Genomic DNA, 22,523 nt, shown 5'->3' with positions numbered 1-22,523 from the left:
TTGCCTTGCTTTTTAAGCATATTAAAGCATATCTAAGCCAAATATATATCAGAACACGATATACTTGTATCCGAACATGGCCATCAGGACGTTCTTTGTAATAATGAAACAAGTGCAAATGACAAACATATCTCACACACAGGAATATGGCCATTATTCATGGGTATGCTATTTAACTGACTTCGCATGAACATCTCAAGCATTTCAATAACGTGGTTATGTGTCATACGGTTATATCAAAGAATATTTCGTAGTAAGTTTCCTGATAAAACGGCCCCATATGTTTATGAATACTAAGTAGACAATATATTTCTTAAAACAGAGGTAATCATCAAAATACAGGATTCATTGTTGAAAAAATAATGTTAAACATTTCGGGATCTGAAAACATTCTTAATCTTGTTACACTTTTGCGTAAAAATGCATTTTAAAAGAAATTCGCATTATATGGCCGCTTATTATCTTAATTACATACATTACAATGATAAGATTAAGTCATATACATTTTTCCTACAAAATCGCCTTACGTGTTTAGCAATACTTAAGCCTGTAATATGAGATACTATATTAGATAGTTTGTCCAGATAGTGTTATAATGGTCGGAAAGATTCCATTATAAATAAAGGATTGAATATTGAACACATGCTGGTCTTAACTGGATTATCAGTTTATTTTCGTAAAGGTGATATAAATGCACCTGTAGATAAACTTAGCAAAACTAGAATAGACGTTACATATTTATGAAAGAGTTTAAATCATTTTGGAACCAGGTCGTTTATTATTGTCCCTCAGGTATGTCTCTGTCCAGGATGAGTCTCTCGGCTATGTATCTGGCCAATATAAGTCTCTAGGCTGTGTCTCTAACCATTCATAGTCTCACAGCTATGAATCTGGACGGTATTGAGTCTTTTGGCTATATATCCGGCCATTTTAGTCTCATATTTATGAATCTGGACGGTATGAGTCTCTCAGCTATGTATCTGGTCAATATAAGTCTCTAAGCTGTGTTTCTGGCCATTTTTAGTTTCACATTTATGAATCTGGTCGCTATGAGTCTCTCAGCTATGAATCCGGCAAATATAAGTCTCTAGGCTGTGTCTCTTGCCGTTTTTAGTCTCACAGCTATGGATCTGAACGGTATGACTCTCTCTGCTATGCATCTGTCTGGGATGAGTCTCTAGGCTGTATTTTTGTCCCATATGAGTCTCTCAGTTATGTATCTGGCGGTTTTGAGTCTCTCAGCTATGTCTTTGTCCGGTATGAGCCTCAAGGCTATGTATCTGACCGAAATGAGTCTCAAGGCTATGTATCAGACAGGTATGAGTCTCAATGCTATTTATCGGGCCAGTATGACTCTCTCAGCTATGTATCTGGCCGGTATAAGTCTCTCTGATTTATAAATCCGGACGGTATAGGTCTCTCAGCTATATATCTGGTCGGGATTAGTCTCTCAGTTAAGTGTCTGGCCGATATGAGTCTCTCAGTTTTGTCTTTGAGCAGTATGACTCTAAAGGCTATGTGTCTGAGCGATATGAGTCTCTCGGCTATGTCTGTGGTCAGTATTAGTCTCTCGGCTATGTCTGTGGTCAGTATGAGTCTCTCGGCTATGTCTGTGGTCAGTATGAGTGTCTCGGCTATGTATGTGGTCAGTATGAGTCTCTCGGCTATGTCTCTGGTCAGTATGAGTCTCTCGGCTATGTCTCTGGTCACAATTAGTCTCTCGGCTATGTCTCCGTCCAGTTTGAGTTTCTTGAGCGATATGCGTCTCTCGGCTATGTCTCTGGTCAGTATGAGTCTCTCGGCTATGTCTGTGGTCAGTATGAGTCTCTCGGCTATGTCTCTGGTCAGTATTAGTCTCTCGGCTATGTATCTGGCCAGTATGATTCTCTCGGCTATGCCTCTGGCCAGTATAAATATCCCGGTTATGTCTCCGTATATGTTTAAAGATGGCTGAAGAAAGATGCACAAGTCTTGTTTAAATCATTTAAATAATTTATTTCGCCAAATCAATCATTTGAAATAAACATTCAGCTTTTATTTTCAGTCAGCAAGAAACATTAAAACACAAAACTTTTAATGATACTATTCTACACCGAAGTACTTCAAACGATCACTCAGTGAATAACACTTAGCATAAATAGATCATACAACAAGAAAAAACAATATTATAAATATAAGGAAGTTTTCCCACAACAGTCATCGGCCTCCGTCCTCATTTCTCTGGTAGAGGTTTCTAACAAAACATCTTGAGCGAATGCAATACATTGTTATATACATATATCGACACAACCGTTATCTTTCAATGTTTAAACCAACGGAACGTTTTATTTACTTTCACAAACTAAAATATACAATTGCATTTTTCAAAAACACGTGACAATGATAATGTTTTTGTTGCCTCTTGCCAGATCTTGAATATTCTGTAGGAAACAGTTAAATCTTTATAAATATTTTATCGTTTGGCTTTCACAGGACAGGAGAAAAGACTCATTTGCTTCACATTCGTTTTACCTGTCAGTGACATTGCGATGTGGCTTAGCAAATGACCAGGAGATTCAAAAGTTTGCATATTAAATGGGATTATTTCATTGCCAGAATTAAGGATCTACATACATTTTCCCAAGAGGTTTTTATTATAAAACCTTCATCAGTTTCCGTCCATAAAAACCTGGTCAATGTGTCAAAAAGCATTCGCATTTCAGCTGGCATTACTTCAACATCTACTTCATCTTTTAACATTAAAATTACAGGAATCTTCATCGCCGTTGCAAATTCAAACTCTCTATTACAAAACTGACTCCTGCAGTAGTTCTCTGTTACAAATACAAGCATCGCGCTACACTTGAGAAATAATCTCTCCATTTCGTTGCAAATGTTATGGCCAATCCTAAAATGGAAGTCCCCTCGACAAATAAGCTCTCTATTTGTTCCAATATATGTGGAAAATGCCTTTTTTAAACCATGAACTACATTATTGTCTATGAACTCTTCATCTTTGTTGGAATATGATAGAAAAACCAAGTATTGTTTAGAATATTTGTTTTCTTTAATCTGTTTTATCCGTTCTCGTAGTTTTACCAAATCAGCTCGTTTTCTAGAAAATTTGCGGCAAGCTTTTATGCCAGTAAATGTGCAAATGATAATGCAGACAACCAAACTTGTTACCAACAAAATCATTCGGACTTTCCTTGCAGGCGTATCACATAGGATGCTCAAGCGTTGATATGTTTTTATTGAAATGTTTTCTTTCTGGCTATTCTTGGTAAAGCAAGTTAGCTGCTGTGTTGTCAGATTAACCAACCTAGTTTGCGAAACCCATTCCATAAAATCTTTATTTTCACAAGTTTGGCAGGCAAATGTGTTGTCTTTCAGTTGTATTTCATTGTTATTTCCCTTTTCGTTTCCATTTATAATAGTTTCTATATTCTTCAGCCGATCAAGGGACTTTTTATCAGGATTCGAAAACCGATTTCCCGACATATCTAAATACAGTCCGTAGTTCAGTATTTCTAGTTTAAACGTAATCTGGGTGAGTTTATTATTCGACAAATCCAAATATTGAAGATTGGTATTTGATACAAACATATCTGTTGGAATCGAATGAAGTTTATTATTGGACATTCTAAGAGTTTCAAGAGTGATAAGGTTACGGAATAAAGTGCAAAACTCTTGACTGTTTTCCCGAAACATTATATCCAATCTGTTTCCTGACATATCAATAGTCGTAATAGTCATCGAGCTTGTAGCAAACCAAGAAGGTGAAATATATTCCATTTTGTTTTCGGAAAGGTCAATGTACCTGAACGCGTTATTCTGTGGAGTTTCTACCGTAACGTCGACATACAGCAGGTCGTTGTTTTTTATGCTGAGGTTCTTAGGCCTCCATCTATGTTCATCCCACTTTAAAACCAAGTTTATATTCATTATCCTGTGTTTTAATGGACTTTGGAAAGCTCCACTTACATCCATAGTTTCTAAAGTTTCGAGTATTGGCGGAATCTTTATCACAACACTAGCATTAGACAATACTGGAATATGATTAAACACGCCAAACATATCATTTTGACCATCAAATTTTGTGAAGCTTGCATTCAAAACATTTAAATTGTCCATGCGAACAACATTTCTATGCAAATCCGGCTCCTTGTAGCTAAGTGTGGAGTCATGCAGGTTTACAATTTCCAAATATTTTGCTAAATATTCGAAATGTGAAACCTTAAAATCTATGCCAGTGTTAGTAACTTGGAGTTCTTTCAAAGGCATTCGAGATAATGTCAAGAACACGTCTTCGGTCCATCTCATATATGGTGGCGATTTCCACGAAAACATCCAGTCCAGAGATAGTTTTTCCAACTGATGCATGACGTCGCTACTTTTCAGGGCAGAGACTAACGTTTTAATTGACAATCGCGGACAATTGTCTAAATCAAGAATTTTTAAATGTGCTAGACCGTTAAACGCACCTGTAGAGAATAAAACATTGCGAGAATGAATACCGAGTTTAGTCAATTGAGTAAGGTTGATAAAAGTGTTAGACTTGATCTCCATGAATGGATTAGCAAGATTTGTTGTATCTAGTTTTAACTCCATTCTCAGATTCTGAAGTTCTCGCCAAGTGTCACCAACAAATTGTAAATGCACACCATCAGCGTCTTCTAATATAAAGGTCTTCACTGTTGAATTTATTTCCAGTGGAATATAATTGCATTTCAGTGTAACTAACCCAATGTCCATACAGTGCTGTTTAGAGAACAAGTCTGCGAAAATAATTCCAGTACTTAACACAAAATATGTTACAATAATCCGTGAATAAAACATTTTTGGGGAAAGAAAGTCCTCTTGTTATGCTTTTAATCTGCTGCCACGTTTGCAGAGTTTAAAGTACGTGCCTGTCGTTTGGTTAAAATCCCGATACATTTATATTTATCTTTTTGATGTCAATAATAGCCTATAAAATGGTATCAATAAGATAACTATAATATCCATCTGAATAAAGGATCGTTAAATGCCTATTGATATAATTTGGCTCGAAACCGTTTCATGTGTGTTTTAGAAGTCCTCGCTTGGTGCGCTTAACTGATTTGTTTTTTGTGTTTTATTTTGTTTTTGCAACGGACGAGCTAGTCTCTGCATTCCTCTTTTAATTATTACATTTGGCACCGCGGAAGTTTTGACGTAGTTTGATCGCATTATTGTAATCAAACAAAACTATACAATAGCTTTTAAACAACATGCATTCATTAATTCGAACCTTAAATTAATATTGATTTATTCTTTAAATAGATTAAATTTAACTTCTTGTCAAGGTTTATGCAAGGTTTATGCACACATAACATTTATACAAGGCAAACTTATCAACTTTCTTATATGTCTGTTTTGTGTTGGTTATTTATTTTCCACCATATCTATTAAAACCTATTGTCGTCTTGTATATCTCAAATTTTGCTTTTATATTAGCAGTGGGGTCAGTCTAGTCTGTCTTGGTTAATAAACTTTTACAACAATACGTAAGGATGCTAAAAGAATATTTTCATTAATAAATGTTGATTGAAGCGTCTTTAACACTAAAGTTTAAAGTAACTGCGGCCTATAATTTTAAGATAATTAATAATATTAAAATATTCAGGTAACTTCGGTGTTTAAGAAATGTATATATGTCTCTCTGCCTGCAGTCCGGAGGATATTGATGCTGCCATAATAGTGGGCATCTTTAAAGGCTCTCACTCACCGATTCGCACCTAAAACGTAGCGATAAAATCACTTTGTTAAACTGACAAGAATGCTTTTAACTGTTTTCGTCTTGAAATTGATTGACCTTCACCAAAATGCATGATCAATTCAGCAAGCCTAATCAGCACTGATCGTAAAACACCGTTCAAAGTTACCGCAAGCAACTGCAGTATTTCCAGGTAATAGTACTGATAGCATTCATAGCAATATAAGATGCGCATGCCCGAATATCCAGGATATTCCAATCTTGTCATTAAAGCAGATCAAAGTTATCGACTTTATCAGATTTTCTAGATATACTATACACTGTGAAAACATTTAGAAACACTTTTCTACTTTTTTCAATGTGCACTACTTATAATTGGACGAGATTTGTATTCACTTTATGGAAAACACAGCTTTTTGCTAGTCTAGGAGAGAGTCCGTTGAAGTATGTTGAATCTTTTACACGGAATTAACTACTAATAATGTATCTTTAACATTGCAAAAGCACTTATAACTTTCGTTAACTTCTGTCTCAACATGACCTTTTACATTCTGAAGCATATGCAAAGCATGAATAGGTAAAAATGTAGCAGCACACAACCTCTCCCAGACCATTTTGCTCCGAGTGGACAAATTGTCAAATGAGGTTTCGTAAACGTGCTGAAAGCAAGTGCTTAATATTTTTCGAATTGTTTCCTCTATTTATAACCAATCATCAAATGTTTCTAATACTTTGTCTCCACTGACGCTTATCCTTGAATAGCATTTGATTTTATATCCTTAACATTCGGGAAATATAAAATGAAATCATTTATCAAGTTAAAAAAGTTCATTTTGATTTTAATTTCGTTTCTATATGTCTATTGACATATAGAAATAACGCCATTAAACAACCTGACAATCAAAATTTACAAATTGCTCACTGTGCTGCTATGACACCGGTTCGTAAGAAATGTGACAGGGACTGAAAATAGCTCCGACAAAAACAGTGGGATCTACAGGGACATGAATCAAAATATCAAAAACGTTTCGAAGACATTGTCGTTTAGCCGGCAGTTTATTCTACTAAGAATTGATTAATTAATATCGAGATGCCTTGTTGGTGTCTGTTTCGTGTTATCCAAGTTTCATAATGTGCCGCGAAAAGGACCTATCTGGTCTAGTCGGATATTTTATCGCTGAGTTGTATCCCTTCAGTTTATATTTGTCACACGGGTTGACACAATGTATTGAAACGTCACTGTGCTAATCCCTGCTGTTTATATTTGTCACACGAGTTGACACAATGTATTGAAACGTCACTGTGCTAATCCCTGCTGTTTATATGTGTCACACGAGTTGACACAATGTATTGAAACGTCTATGGGCTTATCCCGGCAGTTTATAATTGTTACACTAGTTGACAGAATGTATTGAAACGTAAGTGGGATTATCTCTGCTTTGTATTTGTCACTCGAGTTGACACAATGCATTAAAATGCCACTGGGATTATCCCTGCGTGTATATATTTGTCATACGAGTTGACACAATATATTGAAAAAAACACTGGGCTTATCTATGTTTCACAGAAGTTGACATATCGGCACTTTGATTAGCCTTGATTATGTCTGTTTCGTGTTATCCAAATTGTATAAGGTGGCAGGAAAAGGACGCATCTAGTCTAGTAGGATATTTTGTCACTGAGTTGTATCCCTTCAGTTTATATTCATCACATGAGTTGACACAATTTATTGAAAACATAACTGGGATTATCCAAGCAGTTTATATATATGGCACTAAATGCAATCCAACCTTGATCAAATTATAAAAAAATCACAACAGTTCCCCTATCATCCTGATGAAAAGTAGAACAGGGTAAGTTTGGAAATCATTGTCATGCCATCTCTACCATCCGAACACGTCGGGTAACAAAGATTAGGAAAACCAGTTGAAAATTGTTGTTTTATAAACTAGTCCTAATAACCATGGCCTCCACACATTTGGTCGGTTTTTAAGGAAATATAATATACATTTCAACCGGATGGCATAATCTAGAGAAGACACATTTATTTTCATGTGCAAAGCAAATTCAAAGCATAAGGTGGTCACATAGGAGCCACAAATTGTGCCTCGGGCTAAGTTTGTTCTTGGTGAACTGGCTACCAAATTATGTTTAAGGATAGTGCTAAGCTCGAGTGTTGGCTAATTATCAAATCATTAGGAAATCCGGGTTTTTTTGGTAAAATCAGAAGCCATTTAATAATATTATCGAAACTTGTTATTGCATTTTCTTTTTATTTAGCAGGCTTTCCGATAGGATATATCACGATATTAGAGGTCAAGCACTAATCTAAGTTCCCCTTTGTTTGTAATAAACAAAACATATCAAGATAACTGCATGGTAACATTTTATCTAAAATTATGTTTTTAGAAACATTACATTATTTGACAAAGTTCATGTACAAATCCATGAAGAATTTGATCTATTCTTGAATTGTCCAGTCTCCATATCTACTCATGTAAGACGTTTGGTAATGATACAATATACTAAGTCAAGCAGAGACAATGCTGCTTCTTCCAGTTACATCATGCTCATATAATATATGCTATCCTTTGAAGTTAAATCATTTATTGTAAATGAAACTGAAATAGAAAATGATTTTATTCAAATATATATTCAGTATTTAAAAATGAGAACTAGCAATAATGGCTTTATTTCGAAACAGAAAATTACTAGAGTTGTGATTTTTACCAATACACATTTCGTTTGCCACATTAACTTTATTATGTTTTATTACTGAATTTGTTTTTTGCTGGCTTTACGTGGAAACATGAATCATATACTTGTATTTAAGATATTAAACATACCAATACAAATATCTTGAATATTTTTTCCTAAAAGTTGTTTAAATGCTTTCAATGGTGTCAGTTTTTACCCGAAAAAGACAGGAAGAATATCAATTCTACTGGAAAGATCCGTCACACAACAATTTTTGCAGATTCTTAAGAATAAGATACACATACGGCAGATGTCCAAGAATGTGGTTCACAATCAACGAGTTGTACGAGTTGTACATGCGTCAAGAAGTGTAGTCACCAAACAGTCACCTTATATGAAAACTGTCTATAAACATTTCCCATTGCAATTTACATTGGCCAGTGGTGCAGAGATCAATTTGATGAAACAATCTGTAGTAAAGTACTTTGGCGCAGCAGAAAAGACAACAAATCAGAGAGTTCCAAAGGCAGACGGCGTTATTCATTGAATATTGTTGATGAAACACTTATAATTTTAACTAGGGGTACATTTGTAAATGTGAGTTAGAGTTGGAGGCTCGTGTTGTTAATAACTTAGATGTCGAGGTACTTGCTGGCATTCCTTTCATGACAAGCAACGATAAAACTATCCGCACGGTTTATCGTGAAATCACTGTTGGCAACAATAGCAAGACACAATAGTGACCACATCCAGACATTACTCGGACCAATATTGTATTGCGCACACATCCTTTTGTGTTAAGAACTGAGCGTCCCACTTCTGTCATTTGTCCTGGGTCGTTCTTAGAAATTAATCTACTTGCTGACATGAATCCTGATGCAACTATCGCTTTTGAGCCCAGATCTTAAGCTGAGGAAGCCCAGTGTCTAACGAATTGAAGCAGTCAATGGACGAATCCAATGACAATAAACAATGACACATCGGAAACACAACGCGTGCAAAAGCATCAGCATATCGCCTTAGCCAGGTACACAGTTTCATACAACTCCCGGTAGGAGGAACCAGCCTTCGATCCCCAACAGCTCACTTAGTACTTCCGTACATTTAAGCCGTGTATCTATCGATCCTGACAATTTGTTTCCAGAGGCATTGTAAAGTTAATTTCGAGATCTGTTGAAAGGAACGATTATATTTTCCTTCAGATATAGCTGGTTTCAACGATGCGGCCGTGGTAAATATGGGCCCAGTACAACCTCCACAGCAAAAGGGTCGAGTTCCACAATTCTCGAGGAACAGACTGATTGAATTACAACAAAAGTTTGATGAATTAGTGAGCCAAGGTGTGTAGGGTCGACTTCAAGATATCAACGTAACAGCTGAATATCTTAACCCCTCATTCCTAGTTAAACAACCAAAAGGTGGTTATCGTCTTGTCACCGCCTTCACAGATGTTAGAATTCCAAACCGCAACCGAGCTTACTTTAGGATGTAGACTGCACACTACGAACTATTGGCCAGTGGAAAAATATTATCAAAAATGACTTGACTTGTTCGTTTTACCAAATATCTTTGTCCACACAGTCGTTGAAGTATTGTGGCGTTGCTACCCCGTTCAGAGGTGTGCGTATCTATACACGTTGTGATATGGGCATGCCAGGGTCTGAGAAAGCTTTGGAAGAGCCAATGTATCAAGTACGTGGTGATCTTATGCAGGATGCTGTGGTAGTTAAGCTTGACTTGACTTGTGTTGTAGGGCAAACTCTCTAGGTGATATTTTGTGCAACTGGCAACGTGTGTTAGAGGCCCTTTCTAGATGTAGCTTACGGTTGTCACCATCCAAAACAGTGATTAGTCGAAAGACAATAGTCATACTCGGATGCATCATTATGGTCTGGTGGTAAGAGTTCTGCAAGCTCCCATTGCATTGTTACATAATCTTCGTATGCTCCTACAGAGACTTTCTGTGGCCTACGCTCTTTTATAAGTGCGTACAAAATTTCAGGAATAGTTTTTACACATTGCTCAACTTACCTTTCTCCGTTAGTTGGTCTGTTTGCCGACAAACAATCTCAAGAGAAGCTATATTTGACTGACTCATCTTAGCAGATCTTTAGTGATGCTCCGTCGGCTCTAAACAACCACAAGTGTATTGTTCTTCCCAGACCATAAAATCAGCTTTTGATTACCACAGAAGGGTCCACTACTAGACGTGTTAACGGAGCCAAAGTGTGCAAACACCAGGTTTCGTGGCTACCATGTGAGATAGAAGCTTTGGGTATTGCTACAGCCATCAATCACTTCAGTCCTTACATTATGCAATATGATGAGCAAGCATGTGTCTCTACAGAAAGTTAACCATGTGTTCAGACTGTGGAAATGTTGTTTAGATGTAAATTTTCAGCAAGTCCAAGGGTGCCCTCTTTCCTATCCATATTCAGTCGCTAGCAAGTCTATGTAAGACATCTTGTGGGCTCTGCAAGCATACCTTCAGATTTTGCTAGCCGAAATTAATCAAATTGCGTAGAGCCCAATTGCCAACTGTGTACCTTCATTTGAGTCTGTAGTTCGTTAAATAAAAGTAGAAAACATACTGAATCGATATGTTCGTCTTCCATTTGCCACTAAATCATCATGGTTATAAATTCGTTCAGAGTGTCCTGATTTACGAAGTACACATGCTCACCTGAAACTCGTCCTTTTAAGAAGCTTATCAATCTAAAAGATGTTAAACGTTACCTACGGGTCAAGTTTATTGCACAATTTGTTAGTGATGGAAAGGTACTGATCAATAACTTTCACCTGCTGAGTTGATTGTTGTACCAAGGTCCGTACTCGATGGTCTTGTAAATGCTCTGCACGTCAAGTTAGACCATCCGACAAAACATCAACTGGAGCTTGTAATTAAAAGACATTAATATGCCCTTGATTTATCTATTGCATTCAAGGGAACAATTTCGAAGTGTCATTTGTGCTCTTCACTACTGAAAGTTTCAGTACCCGTTCAAGAGCGGACAATGAGGATCCTCTAGAGTATATTGGTACAATATTTGCAGCAGATATCTTAGAACGTGATTGTCAGAAAATACTTGTTTTGCGTGACACCGTGACTTTTTACACTAAAGCTTGCATACTAGATGATGAAAAGAGAGACACTATCAGAGAAGCGCTGGTTTGTTTATATGCAGAACAATACAACAATACCCGTTCAATGGCCCATACTTTCAAATGACACTGTTCAAAGACTAAACATTGTTCTTGAAATAGGACGCATAAAGAACATCATCAAAAATCCAGTTTCTAAGAAAGGTATACAAGAACTTGAAAGTGAACTTGTTTGGTATGAACCAGGTGTGGTCAGGTCTGAAATGTAGGTTAAGCTATCTGTGTTGCAAGACTCATCTCGCGTTTACATAAATCAGGTCTCGTTTCGCGGGACTTACGGACACATTAATCTCAATTCCAGTGTCAGATAGGGACATTATTCTGCAACAACATAACTCTCGAAACAAAAAATATGCATGTAGTGAAAAATATAAGCGAACTGGAGAGTTTACTAGCTAGTCTAATTATGTTCGTGTCGATGACCTAATGTATCTTTATTCAGGCAAAAGCAAATTTAAGGCTAGAAACATATATCTCGTGGTATCGTGTGATAGTGAGTGGTATTTCATTAAGATATTCGTCGGATATCAGCTTCGCGCTACTTCGTATAAAGTGAAGCAAAGTGAGTGTTACCGCGTACCGAGTGATATCAACTCTACGGATCGACTAGTAATTCATGCAGATTCGGATAATTAGTCGGAATTCGAGTTAGAACCTCAGTGCTGTGACTACCAACCACCAGCGCCGGCTAAAATTTAACCAACGTTGACTCAACCAGAACGTCCGCCTGATCCTGCAGATCTAGTGTCAATCGTCATTAGTCAACCTTTTATTACAACATCATCTGAAGTTGACGAACTTCAGTTTTCTCTACATGAAATAGATACATACCTTTTAGGTTCTGGTATCAGTTCTAGAGCTTAACACCAAAGAAGGCTTCCTAAGTATCATTCTGATTGTGTTCTTGACATCAGCATGACATAAACTAGTTTATATTAGGGCTGAGAAAATGCTTTTCACTTTAGTATGCATTTTAATTATTTTTGTAAAGAGAGAGACAATTATCCTCAAAACATAACCGTTTAAGCTCATGTTATCATGCATATAAATAATGTGTTTTTACGTATACTTAACAGTTGATATCACTTGTTAAAAGTGATTGTCTTGTGTTAATGGGGAAATATTTTGCATATTATTTTTCGAATTAACATACATATTTCGGAATACATTTGTTGTTTATGCCTTGAAATGTATGTGTGCTAAATTATTTACTAAAACGTGATTTATTACCCAAAACAAAACAATTTGTTCATTTCCGTACTAATATTGCTGTGGTATTGATTTATAGTACGCACACATAAATTAATTTCATTTATATATTATTGTACATGTATGTGTAAGGATTAGGTAATTATGTACCATGCTTATCATTTTTTAAACGTCATACTAATTTGCTTGTTTTTAAAATTAGTTTCCTTAGAAAGAGAAGATATAGCGCCTGTTTCAACGCAATGGACCATAACACGGTCTTAGCCTTCTATGTGGAATCTTACGTTGTATGTACGCATCAAATACAGTTAACCATGTGCAAAGTATCAGGCGGTACTTACTATCCAGAAAAAAAGCTTCCAGTGCCCCCTATGTTCTCAGCTTGAATGAATTTGCGAAATGGTTGCCACATCAGGATGCAGAAATGTTCTGAACTCGAGTGTTAGCATATTTACAAGGATTTTACGGATGTGTCGGAATCAGAAGCCTTCTTATGCTTGGTTTTCAAATAATAATAATCATTATAATACTAAATTAAAAATTCGTTACGAACACTTTTTGGTATAATAAAACAAAAAAATCAGTAAAACATTATCACGGAATTGCCAAAAAACATCCTATTTCCAAACTACTTTCAAATAGTTTGTCTTTTTATCTGTAAACAATTGATAATCGATAGGAAACGACTAATCATGTTATACATATCTAGCGATTACAATATGTTATCTGAAGGGTCACACTCGTCGAGGAGGATTGTTTATCACCGAACTTATTCTTGTAGTTGTTAATATAAGTTCAGTCATGCCGGAACTTTGACCTTGGTGACCTTTTTGACTTTGGTATGGGATAAATATGAGTTTGGGATAACATACAGACTCAAATTAACCAATGACAACAGTAGGAAACGAGATGTACATCAAAATATTTCAGACGTTTTCAATTGTACATTCCATATCTCTGTTCATCGACAAAAGCTTGTAATTTTGCACTGCAATTTAAATGCTTGCCATCGTGTTGAATTCACAATAAGACGATTACCTCTGCTACCACTTCTGCTACTATTACCACAACTGCTGCTTCTACTATTACCACTACTGCTGCTGCTACTACTATTACCCTTTTACCTTTTGTTAGATAACTAATAAAGTAAACACGGAACTATAAACCAACTGACTTACACACTGAGTGATGTGAAATACGAACAGAAAACTGACTAACACACTTAGTAATGTGACATACGAGCAGACAACCGACTAACACACTTAGTAATGTGACTTACGAGCAGACAACAAAAGTTTGATGAATTAGTGAGCCAAGGTGTGTAGGGTCGACTTCAAGATATCAACGTAACAGCTGAATATCTTAACCCCTCATTCCTAGTTAAACAACCAAAAGGTGGTTATCGTCTTGTCACCGCCTTCACAGATGTTAGAATTCCAAACCGCAACCGAGCTTACTTTAGGATGTAGACTGCACACTACGAACTATTGGCCAGTGGAAAAATATTATCAAAAATGACTTGACTTGTTCGTTTTACCAAATATCTTTGTCCACACAGTCGTTGAAGTATTGTGGCGTTGCTACCCCGTTCAGAGGTGTGCGTATCTATACACGTTGTGATATGGGCATGCCAGGGTCTGAGAAAGCTTTGGAAGAGCCAATGTATCAAGTACGTGGTGATCTTATGCAGGATGCTGTGGTAGTTAAGCTTGACTTGACTTGTGTTGTAGGGCAAACTCTCTAGGTGATATTTTGTGCAACTGGCAACGTGTGTTAGAGGCCCTTTCTAGATGTAGCTTACGGTTGTCACCATCCAAAACAGTGATTAGTCGAAAGACAATAGTCATACTCGGATGCATCATTATGGTCTGGTGGTAAGAGTTCTGCAAGCTCCCATTGCATTGTTACATAATCTTCGTATGCTCCTACAGAGACTTTCTGTGGCCTACGCTCTTTTATAAGTGCGTACAAAATTTCAGGAATAGTTTTTACACATTGCTCAACTTACCTTTCTCCGTTAGTTGGTCTGTTTGCCGACAAACAATCTCAAGAGAAGCTATATTTGACTGACTCATCTTAGCAGATCTTTAGTGATGCTCCGTCGGCTCTAAACAACCACAAGTGTATTGTTCTTCCCAGACCATAAAATCAGCTTTTGATTACCACAGAAGGGTCCACTACTAGACGTGTTAACGGAGCCAAAGTGTGCAAACACCAGGTTTCGTGGCTACCATGTGAGATAGAAGCTTTGGGTATTGCTACAGCCATCAATCACTTCAGTCCTTACATTATGCAATATGATGAGCAAGCATGTGTCTCTACAGAAAGTTAACCATGTGTTCAGACTGTGGAAATGTTGTTTAGATGTAAATTTTCAGCAAGTCCAAGGGTGCCCTCTTTCCTATCCATATTCAGTCGCTAGCAAGTCTATGTAAGACATCTTGTGGGCTCTGCAAGCATACCTTCAGATTTTGCTAGCCGAAATTAATCAAATTGCGTAGAGCCCAATTGCCAACTGTGTACCTTCATTTGAGTCTGTAGTTCGTTAAATAAAAGTAGAAAACATACTGAATCGATATGTTCGTCTTCCATTTGCCACTAAATCATCATGGTTATAAATTCGTTCAGAGTGTCCTGATTTACGAAGTACACATGCTCACCTGAAACTCGTCCTTTTAAGAAGCTTATCAATCTAAAAGATGTTAAACGTTACCTACGGGTCAAGTTTATTGCACAATTTGTTAGTGATGGAAAGGTACTGATCAATAACTTTCACCTGCTGAGTTGATTGTTGTACCAAGGTCCGTACTCGATGGTCTTGTAAATGCTCTGCACGTCAAGTTAGACCATCCGACAAAACATCAACTGGAGCTTGTAATTAAAAGACATTAATATGCCCTTGATTTATCTATTGCATTCAAGGGAACAATTTCGAAGTGTCATTTGTGCTCTTCACTACTGAAAGTTTCAGTACCCGTTCAAGAGCGGACAATGAGGATCCTCTAGAGTATATTGGTACAATATTTGCAGCAGATATCTTAGAACGTGATTGTCAGAAAATACTTGTTTTGCGTGACACCGTGACTTTTTACACTAAAGCTTGCATACTAGATGATGAAAAGAGAGACACTATCAGAGAAGCGCTGGTTTGTTTATATGCAGAACAATACAACAATACCCGTTCAATGGCCCATACTTTCAAATGACACTGTTCAAAGACTAAACATTGTTCTTGAAATAGGACGCATAAAGAACATCATCAAAAATCCAGTTTCTAAGAAAGGTATACAAGAACTTGAAAGTGAACTTGTTTGGTATGAACCAGGTGTGGTCAGGTCTGAAATGTAGGTTAAGCTATCTGTGTTGCAAGACTCATCTCGCGTTTACATAAATCAGGTCTCGTTTCGCGGGACTTACGGACACATTAATCTCAATTCCAGTGTCAGATAGGGACATTATTCTGCAACAACATAACTCTCGAAACAAAAAATATGCATGTAGTGAAAAATATAAGCGAACTGGAGAGTTTACTAGCTAGTCTAATTATGTTCGTGTCGATGACCTAATGTATCTTTATTCAGGCAAAAGCAAATTTAAGGCTAGAAACATATATCTCGTGGTATCGTGTGATAGTGAGTGGTATTTCATTAAGATATTCGTCGGATATCAGCTTCGCGCTACTTCGTATAAAGTGAAGCAAAGTGAGTGTTACCGCGTACCGAGTGATATCAACTCTACGGATCGACTAGTAATTCATGCAGATTCGGATAATTAGTCGGAATTCGAGTTAGAACCTCAGTGCTGTGACTACCAACCACCAGCGCCGGCTAAAATTTAACCAACGTTGACTCAACCAGAACGTCCGCCTGATCCTGCAGATCTAGTGTCAATCGTCATTAGTCAACCTTTTATTACAACATCATCTGAAGTTGACGAACTTCAGTTTTCTCTACATGAAATAGATACATACCTTTTAGGTTCTGGTATCAGTTCTAGAGCTTAACACCAAAGAAGGCTTCCTAAGTATCATTCTGATTGTGTTCTTGACATCAGCATGACATAAACTAGTTTATATTAGGGCTGAGAAAATGCTTTTCACTTTAGTATGCATTTTAATTATTTTTGTAAAGAGAGAGACAATTATCCTCAAAACATAACCGTTTAAGCTCATGTTATCATGCATATAAATAATGTGTTTTTACGTATACTTAACAGTTGATATCACTTGTTAAAAGTGATTGTCTTGTGTTAATGGGGAAATATTTTGCATATTATTTTTCGAATTAACATACATATTTCGGAATACATTTGTTGTTTATGCCTTGAAATGTATGTGTGCTAAATTATTTACTAAAACGTGATTTATTACCCAAAACAAAACAATTTGTTCATTTCCGTACTAATATTGCTGTGGTATTGATTTATAGTACGCACACATAAATTAATTTCATTTATATATTATTGTACATGTATGTGTAAGGATTAGGTAATTATGTACCATGCTTATCATTTTTTAAACGTCATACTAATTTGCTTGTTTTTAAAATTAGTTTCCTTAGAAAGAGAAGATATAGCGCCTGTTTCAACGCAATGGACCATAACACGGTCTTAGCCTTCTATGTGGAATCTTACGTTGTATGTACGCATCAAATACAGTTAACCATGTGCAAAGTATCAGGCGGTACTTACTATCCAGAAAAAAAGCTTCCAGTGCCCCCTATGTTCTCAGCTTGAATGAATTTGCGAAATGGTTGCCACATCAGGATGCAGAAATGTTCTGAACTCGAGTGTTAGCATATTTACAAGGATTTTACGGATGTGTCGGAATCAGAAGCCTTCTTATGCTTGGTTTTCAAATAATAATAATCATTATAATACTAAATTAAAAATTCGTTACGAACACTTTTTGGTATAATAAAACAAAAAAATCAGTAAAACATTATCACGGAATTGCCAAAAAACATCCTATTTCCAAACTACTTTCAAATAGTTTGTCTTTTTATCTGTAAACAATTGATAATCGATAGGAAACGACTAATCATGTTATACATATCTAGCGATTACAATATGTTATCTGAAGGGTCACACTCGTCGAGGAGGATTGTTTATCACCGAACTTATTCTTGTAGTTGTTAATATAAGTTCAGTCATGCCGGAACTTTGACCTTGGTGACCTTTTTGACTTTGGTATGGGATAAATATGAGTTTGGGATAACATACAGACTCAAATTAACCAATGACAACAGTAGGAAACGAGATGTACATCAAAATATTTCAGACGTTTTCAATTGTACATTCCATATCTCTGTTCATCGACAAAAGCTTGTAATTTTGCACTGCAATTTAAATGCTTGCCATCGTGTTGAATTCACAATAAGACGATTACCTCTGCTACCACTTCTGCTACTATTACCACAACTGCTGCTTCTACTATTACCACTACTGCTGCTGCTACTACTATTACCCTTTTACCTTTTGTTAGATAACTAATAAAGTAAACACGGAACTATAAACCAACTGACTTACACACTGAGTGATGTGAAATACGAACAGAAAACTGACTAACACACTTAGTAATGTGACATACGAGCAGACAACCGACTAACACACTTAGTAATGTGACTTACGAGCAGACAACCGACTTAAACACTTAGTAGTGTGACATACGACCAGAAAACTGACAAACACACTTAGTAATGTGACATACGAGCAACCAACCAACTAACATAAGTAGTAATGTGACATACGAGCAGACAACCGACTAACACACTTAATAAGCTGACATACGAGCAGACAACCGACTAACACACTTAGTAAGGTGACATACGAGCAGACAACCGACTAACACACTTATTAATGTGACATACCACCAGAAAGCCGACTAACACACTAAGTAATGTGACATACGGGCATACAACCGACTAACACACTTAGTATTGGGACATACGAGCAGACAACCGACTAACACACTTTGTAATGTGACATACGAGCAGACAACCGACCAACTCACTTTGTAATGTGACATACGAGCAGACAACCGACTAACACACTTTGTAATGTGACATACGACCAGAAAACCGAGTAACACACTAAGTAATGTGACATACGGGCATACAACCGACTAACACACTTATTATTGTGACATACGAGCAGACAAACGACTAACACACTTTGTAATGTGACATACGAGCAGACAACCGACTTACACACTTAGTAGTGTGACATACGACCAGAAAACCGACTAACACAATTAGTTATGTGACATACGGGCATACAACCGACTAACACACTTAGTATTGTAACATACGAGCAGACAACCGACAAACTCACTTTGTAATGTGACATACGAGCAGACAACCGACTAAAACACTTTGTAATGTGACATACGACCAGAAAACCGAGTAACACACTAAGTAATGTAACATACGGGCATACAACCGACTAACACACTGAGTATTGTGACATACGAGCAGACAACCGACTAACACACTTTGTAATGTGATATACGAGCAGACAACCGACTTACACACTTAGTATAGTGACATACGAGCAGACAACGGACTAACACACTTTGTAATGTGACATACGAGCAGACAACCGACTTACACACTTAGTATAGTGACATACGAGCAGACAACCGACTAACACACTTTGTAATGTGACATACGAGCAGACAACCGACTTACACACTTAGTAGTGTGACATACGACCAGAAAGCCGACTAACACAATTAGTTATGTGACATACGGGCATACAACCGACTAACACACTTAGTATTGTGACATACGAGCAGACAACCGACTTACACACTTAGTAATGTGACATACGAGCAGACAACAGACTTACACACTTAGTAGTGTGACATACGAGCAGACAACCGACCTATACACTAAGTAATGTGACATACGAGCAGACAACCGACTTACACACTTAGTAATGTGACATACGAGCAGACAACTGACTAACACACGTACAAATGTGACTAACGAGCAGACAACCGACTAACACACGTAGTAATGTGGCATGCGAGCAGACAAACGACTAACACACTTAGTATTGGGACATACGAGCAACCAACCAACTGACACACTAAAGTATGTGACATACGTACAAACAACCGACTGACACACGTTGTAATGTCACATACGAGCAACCAACCCACTACCACACTAAGTAATGTGACATACGTACAAACAACCGACTGACACACGTAGTAATGTGACATACGAGCGGACAACCGACTTACAGACTTAGTAATGTGACATACGAGCAGACAACTGACTAACACACGTACAAATGTGACTAACGAGCAGACAACCGACTAACACACGTAGTAATGTGGCATGCGAGCAGACAAACGACTAACACACTTAGTATTGTGACATACGAGCAACCAACCAACTGACACACTAAAGTATGTGACATACGTACAAACAACCGACTGACACACGTTGTAATGTCACATACGAGCAACCAACCCACTAACACACTAAGTAATGTGACATACGTACAAACAACCGACTGCCACACGTAGTAATGTGACATACGAGCGGACAACCGACTTACACACTTAGTAATGTGACATACGAGCAGACAACTGACTAACACACGTACAAATGTGACTAACGAGCAGACAACCGACTAACACACGTAGTAATGTGGCATGCGAGCAGACAAACGACTAACACACTTAGTATTGTGACATACGAGCAACCAACCAACTGACACACTAAGGTATGTGACATACGTACAAACAACCGACTGACACACGTTGTAATGTCACATACGAGCAACCAACCGACTAACACACTAAGTAATGTGACATACGTACAAACAATCGACTGACACACGTAGTAATGTCACATACGAGCGGACAACCGACTAACACACTTAATAATATGACATACGAGTTAACAACCGACTAACACACTTAGTAATGTGATTACCGAGCAATCGACCGACTAACACATTGAGTCGTGTGATACACGCAGTGAAAAAATGACGATAACACTTGTGTGATAAACGAGCTAACAACCGACTTATACACTTACATTGTGTGTATACCAATTGATAAATTACGTAATATATGCTACGTCGGACGGCAAGATTTTGCTTTTTCTTTTATTACACAATTTAAATGAAACAAAGGCCAGTCTATGCCTCTTAAGGAGCCCCGGCTTCGTTTTATTACTGATTGTTAAGTTGATTAGTTTCATCAAACACTTCGACATACATGTTTCCAAAATAATGTTTAAAGAGTACTCCGAAACTCAGAAACTAGACTCTCAATCAAACTCTGGTAAAATACCGAAGGTGGGGCTTCGTAAGCGGCGTAGACTGCGCTATGTTTCATATAAAATAGTGAAGAAATAGTGAAGTTATCTTTGTTTAAAGTCTTCTTTTGAAGCAAAATGTTGCCTTCCGACGTAGCATTTATTACGCAATGTATTACGTGGTATACACACACTGTACTTAGTAATTATGAGTCTCTCAGCTGTGTATGCCGATTTGTCAATAAACTTTGAAGATTGAAGATGTGTCTCGGAACAGTACTCCATTTTCTTTATTAAATCATATCGTTTTTGTTATCACAATCATATATTTAGGGATAAATTGCCAAGCGCATAAAGTTTCAATTTCATTTGGAAATTGATATGTTTTGCAAAAACACTATTTTATCTTAATGTTATACCTTTATTTTGAGTATCCCTTCCTTTGCAGCAGGTGTAATGACGACCGACAAAAATAATTGTCACAAAGATTAAAAGTTAATATTGTAATAACCGCTATGAGTTATGGTACCGCTTCGCCCAAAATGAAGTATATCCAACGTTTTATTTTTGTTTTTTAAAATGTTAATGCGTCGATCGCAATGTTTTTTTTTTGATTGAACTCACAAATAAAAGATAAGTTTATAAATTTAAGATATGAGCTTGCACACTTTGAGCATTTTCTTTTCATGTAGTATATATCCACAGTGCATACCATAACGCAATAAAATGCAAAATGTCGAATTTTAATACTTATATTTACATTTATTTAAATATATATTTCTGCTAAAAAAATAGATTATTCAAGAGCATTTTCTCTTTTCTCTTTCTATCGTTGTTCTCAATGATAGGTAAAATTGAACAGCTACGGTAACTTAAATCTATCAAACAATGAATGCGCAGAAAAAATAGTTCCTTATTCATGGGTTTAATTTTTATATTTTTTGAAGGACGTATTTTTTTTCACAACGTATTATAACTGTAATTCAGCTAAAAAAATACGACAGGAATTATGAAAAATTAACAATTACAAGAAACAACAAAAATATCGCCACCTACAAAGTTCTCATTATATCTCGCGAAAATACGCAATACTAGCGTTTATAAGTCACGATTTTTCAAATTGGAGTGAAATTCCAGTCAATTTACTTTTTGAACGTTATGTTGAAGGATCAAATGGTGTTTAAACCATGTTGGAATACGGTGTTGGACAAATCAGCAAGTGCATTGTCATTCATTTGGAAATCAACATCGGATGAAACGACAGTGCCGGTGGGGTGGGTAACGTGTTTAGCAATAGGAACTTTCGCGGACGGAAAGCCAGAGGACGCGAGAAGACTAAGCGTTGAATTGAGCATTTTCTTCTTGACGTTGCTGGTTGCACTACAATATGTTATTGTTTCATTTCCTCGATTTCATGTTTTGTCAGATGCTCTATTTTTTCCAAATGTCAATTCCGAATTCCGAAA

General features: G+C 36.9%; 1 protein-coding gene across 1 annotated transcript; it reads right to left on the bottom strand.

Moving 5' to 3' along the window:
- Window positions 1–1,990: 1,990 nt before the first annotated feature.
- LOC128212173 (toll-like receptor 4) lies at window positions 1,991–4,953 on the bottom strand. The gene has a single exon (XM_052917481.1). It carries the CDS (start codon window positions 4,816–4,818, stop codon window positions 2,581–2,583), a length of 2,238 nt encoding a protein of 745 aa, XP_052773441.1. The 5' UTR covers window positions 4,819–4,953; the 3' UTR covers window positions 1,991–2,580.
- Between the last annotated feature and the right edge of the window lie 17,570 nt (window positions 4,954–22,523).

The sequence above is a fragment of the Mya arenaria genome, chromosome 12 (assembly GCF_026914265.1).
Source record: "Mya arenaria isolate MELC-2E11 chromosome 12, ASM2691426v1".
Lineage (NCBI taxonomy): Eukaryota > Metazoa > Mollusca > Bivalvia > Myida > Myidae > Mya > Mya arenaria.
This window is presented reverse-complemented; position numbering and strand designations above follow the sequence as displayed.